This window comes from Octopus bimaculoides, chromosome 24 (assembly GCF_046866305.1).
Source record: "Octopus bimaculoides isolate indiv1 chromosome 24, ASM4686630v1, whole genome shotgun sequence".
NCBI classification, from domain to species: Eukaryota; Metazoa; Mollusca; class Cephalopoda; order Octopoda; family Octopodidae; genus Octopus; species Octopus bimaculoides.
In genome coordinates, this window is record NC_142951.1 from 13,703,217 (window position 1) to 13,709,021 (window position 5,805).

Sequence of the window (5,805 nt, forward strand, 5' to 3'; positions counted from 1 at the left end):
ATAATAGTAATAATAATAATAATAATAATAATAATAATAATAATAATAATAATAATAATAATAATAATAATAACATGGGAAATTTAATAAAAAACAAATGTTAGAATTAGCAGTTTTTCCTTCTTTCGTGAAAAACTAGTCTCATGGAAAGAAGCTTTTAGCTTGTGGAAGGAATGCTGTGTTTCTTAAATGTTCCACTTCTCTCTCTAAGACAAACTGAGTAGCCTAAATTACGCGACAGAAACTAAAGTAGGCCCCCGCGATATGAATGTATATACCCCAAGGGAGTTGACAGAAATGCGTACGTCAGACGAATGAGGAAGGAAGGAAGATGGCTTCCGTAGTTATACCGCGGTTCGTCGTTTTCGTTGGCGTCCTGGTCTCGCTCTCCGTTCAGAGGAACATTCGATTGAATCAAAACAGAACAGCAGATTTGATAGAGGTAAGATTCATACATATTTATATAGACAGACAGGCAGACAGATATAAGAGGGGGTACTGAAAAATTCCTGGCATTTAGGGTGTCGCGAACGGCCTGGCTGGAGGTCTTCCGAGTTCTTTTCCAGGGCTTAGAAGAACTGAAAGACCGCTGCAGCAAGTGTGCGAATCTCAGAGGAGAATATATTGAATAAAATCGTAATTAACTGATCCTCCTGTATTTTCTGCTATACTCAAAGCCAGGAACTTTTTATTACCCCCTCGTATATACGTGTGGTTTGTGTATCTGTGTTAATATGTCTGTCTGTCTGTTTATGTGTGCATGTGAACGTGTATGTATATGTATTCATATATATATATGCATAAATGTGTACGTGATGCATGTACACACATCTGTAGATATATATATATATATATATATATATATATATATATATATATATATATATATATATACAAATATATATATATATATATATACCCATACATGCGTATAAACATGCGTGCGTATGTATGTGTGTATGTATATATGTACATTTATATGTATGCATGTATCTATCTATCTATATTATGTATTTATATATATATAACATGCATGCACACATATATATAAAGTATATACTCATCATACAACATGCATGCATACATACAAACATATATGCTTACATACATGCACACACACACACACACACACGCACACACACACACACACACGCACACACATATATGTGTGTGTGTGTGCAGGTACGTGTATATATATATATATATATATATATATATATGTATATATATATATATATATATATATATATATATATATATATATATATACACGTACCTACACACATACATATATATGCAAACATAGAAATGTATGTGTGTGTGTCTACACATACATATGTGTGTGTGCGCGCGTGCATATTTATATATATATATATATATATATATATATACTTATGGGCATACATCTATGTTTATTTATACATCAGTATACATACACATACACGCGCACAGACACACACACAAATATGCATGTCCAAATATATACAGTCATTCACACATACATACATACATATATACGCACATATGTACGTATATGCATTACATTATAGCATATAATATTGGTTTAAAATTTTGGCACTAGGCCGGCAAGTTCGGGGAAAGTGGTGAGTCGATTTCATCGACTCCCCCCCCCCCCAGTGCTCAAATGGTATTTATTTTATCGAACCCGAAAGGATGAAAAGCAAAAATCTGAGCTCGGTGGAATTTGAGCTCAGAACCCTAAGACAGACGTAATGCCGCTAAGCGTTTGTCCGGCGCGCTAAGCGTTCCTGCAAGATCACCGCCTTTTTTTTTATTATATTATATCGTATTATATTATATTATGTAGAAAACATGGCTTTATGGGTAAGAAACTCGCTTTACCGCCGGGTTGTTTGGGATTCGGTGCCATAGAGCGGCACCTTGTGCAAGTGTCTTCTTCTATAGTTCCGGGCTGACCAAAGACTTGTGAGTGGATTTGTTAGACGCAAACTATGTGGAAGCTCTTCATCTGTGTGGTTGTGTGTGTGTGTGTGTGTGTGTGTGTGTGTGTGTGTGTGTGTGTGTGTGTGTGCGTGCGTGCGTGTGTGCGCGCGCGTGTGTGTGTGTGTGCGTGTGTGTGCGTGTGTGTGTGTGTGTGTGTATGTCCGTGTGTGTGTTTTGCCCCACCATGACTGCCACTTTTTGACAACCAATGTTAGCCTGTTTACCTCTCCACCACGACTACTACCGTTTGACAACCGGTGTTGGTTTGTTTATGTCCCCGTAACACTAAACTAGCAGTTCGATAAAAGACACCGATAGAGTACGTACGAGAAATAAGTACCGGAGTAGATTTGTTCAACTAAAAGACTTCGAAGGGATGCTCCAACATGGGCGCAGTCCAATAACCTTAAACAAATAAAAGAAGACAAATGAAGATATATTTCCCATTCATACCGACAATTATTGATGCACTTTTGTAAGTCTATAAATGTTTGCGGTTCAGACTAAAAAAGTGAACAGCTAACACAAACTACCCATATATAATCTGTAAAATGAACAGCAAAAAGTATGTAAGACTTTACTAAAGTTCAGCATGCAAACATTAATCTTATTTGCTATAGCAGTTTCCAATGATGGGAGATTTGTCTCTCTGTAAGAAACTATCTCTTTCGCGGTGGAAACGATTCAAAGAACACACTGACATACAGACATACAAGTACATTCGTAAATACATATACATGTATATACACACATACATGCATATTTGTAAACATGCTTACCATATACAAACATATATATATATATATATATATATATATATATATAATATATCCAGATGTATACACTCTCGTAAGCAATGTTGTACACAATGGAAAGATATGCTATATACAGATAAGGAGTAATAATAATAATAATAATAATAATAATAATAATAATAATAATAATAATAATAATAATAATAATAATAATAATAACACACACGTATACATTTATATATACATACTAATATATATGCACGTATATATATATATATATATATATATATATATATATATATATCAATGAAGAAGTTAAATAGCGTCGTAATTATATCGATTGCTATTTTCCAGTAAATATTGGTGCCTTGTTGTACCACTCTTCTGAATTTATATATATATATATATATATATATATATATATATATATAATAATAATAATAATAATAATAATAATAATAATAATATTAGGGACAAAATCCAAAATTACAGGTAAAAACTCAATTAAAATCAATTTATAAAAAATTAAAATTAAATTGAGCTTTATAGATAAAATATATATAAAATATATAGTTTTAGGGAAAATAACCAAGTTTCAAGAACTCATCGATGAAAATCCACTATCACATATAGAAATATTAACAATTAAAAGCACAATAAATGAGTATAACATAAAGCAAAGTAAATATCATAAGATAAATATAATAAATGATTACACGTGTTTCATAACTAATTTTCAAATAGAAAGGAAATTTAAATCGATTAAAATCAATTGAAATTATCGAAAATTAAATTCTATTCAAAAATATAGCTAATCTTCAGATCATAAGTAGAACAATAATTAGATATATATATCTCAACCAACAATAAGTACCAAATGAATTAATATGAAATACTTATTTTATAAAGATAGAAAAATTATTAAAAATATCAAGATAATAACCATTCAATAATCCTCCCTTCCTCCATTATAATAACATGTATATTATATACAAAAAACAGCTTACGTAAATTATCATTGTTTTAAATTATCTTTGTTTTAAATACAATTTGAACGAAGTTTAAGTTTAAAATAATAATGAAGATAAAATTAGTACATATTTAACCGGTGTAATAGTTAAAGCTATACTATTTAAAGCTAAAAACGTTTATTTAATTATCATTAAAAATCAATTGAATAATAGAAAAATACAAGAATATTTATTTCTACAAACGTAAGAATAAAAATATGAATGAAAAAATTATGAATGAAAAAATTATGAATGACAAAATTAGGAAAGAAAAAAATTATTAAGAATAAAAGATTAAACTTTATATATATATACAAAGTTTTAATTAAAAAAAACCTTTAACGATATTATAAACAATAAAGACTAATTATTAATCAAATATTATCAATCAAAAATAATCGAAAATATAACAACACTATTCAAATCGAGGTTCTAATATTATGTAGAAATGAAACTATAACTTATAAATAATTAAGTGTTAAATAAGTTATCTATTAAAAATAATCTATAAAGAACCGAATGAATAATATGAAAAACAAGAATACATATTATTTTCAAATAGTAGAAAATCTTTAGCAAAGTAAAAACAGTACTTATCCATATTTCTCCGTAATTCAAACTGAAACTAAGACGTTATCTAATAGCTATAGCGTTTTAAGCAAGATGTCGCGCGAAAATACTACGTTAAAATAGAGAATAGAATACGAAAACATGAATGAAATAATAATACTTAAAAAAATGAATGAAAAATTTAAAATTTATATAACTAACAACATAAAAAGAACAAAAAACTATAGCTATCTTATAAAACATATTAATAAAATTTAAATTCTAATATATAATAAATTAATAATAAGACTAAGAGTCGTAAATTAAATAATATAATATTATGAAATAAGCTAAAATACTACTATTGATTTAGTCTTATAAAAACGTAGTGTCATTGTAATATAAAACCTTAAACTTGCTAAAATATTAACCTACCAATAAAAATAAAACTACTATATATATACATAAATATATATCTACACATACACACACACACAAACAAACTCGTATACATACATAAATATATATATATATATATATATATATATATATATATATATATATATATATATATATATATATATAAGAATATATAAATATACCCTAATACTCACTTAGAAAAACATATAAACACATAAAATATACACACATATATACTCAGAAAAAACATGTATATACATATACATATATATATATATATATATATATATATATATATATATATATATATATATATATATATATATATACATACATAAATATATATACATACACTTATATATATATATATATTTACTAATTAATATAGACAAATTACACACACTCACATATATACTTATACCCATAAATATACATATATATACACATTTACATAAGTACAGACATAAATATACATATACATACATATACACAAAAATACTCTTAAAAATATATATATAAATATATACACACAAATAAAAATTCACACAAATAAATAAATAAATATTAAATATGTACTAATTTTATCTTCATTATTATTTTGAACTTAAACTTCGTTCAAATTGTATTTAAAACAAAGATAACTTAAAACAATGATAATTTACGTAAGCTGTTTTTTGTATATAATATACATGTTATTATAATGGAGGAAGGGAGGATTATTGAATGGTTATTATTTTGATATATTTAATAATTTTTCTATCTTTATAAAATAAGTATTTCATATTAATTCATTTGGTACTTATTGTTGGTTGAGATATATATATCTAATTATTGTTCTACTTATGATCTGAAGATTAGCTATATTTTTGAATAGAATTTAATTTTCGATAATTTCAATTGATTGTAATCGATTTAAATTTCCTTTCTATTTGAAAATTAGTTATGAAACACGTGTAATCATTTATTATATTTATCTTATGATATTTACTTTGCTTTATATTATACTCATTTATTGTGCTTTTAATTGTTAATTTTTCTATATGTGATAGTGGATTTTCATCGATGAGTTCTTGAAACTTGGTTATTTTCCCTAAAACTATATATAT

At 26.7% G+C, this 5,805-nt stretch overlaps 1 protein-coding gene across 1 annotated transcript in view; it reads left to right on the forward strand.

The window, feature by feature from the left end:
- The first annotated feature begins 290 nt into the window (after positions 1-290).
- Positions 291-5,805, forward strand: part of LOC106876110 (collagenase 3) — a 46,693-nt gene continuing 41,178 nt past the window's right edge. The window contains exon 1 of the mRNA XM_089341265.1: positions 291-442. Coding sequence (XP_089197391.1) covers positions 332-442 — 111 coding nt within the window. The 5' untranslated portion in view covers positions 291-331. The remainder of the gene's footprint in view (positions 443-5,805) is intronic.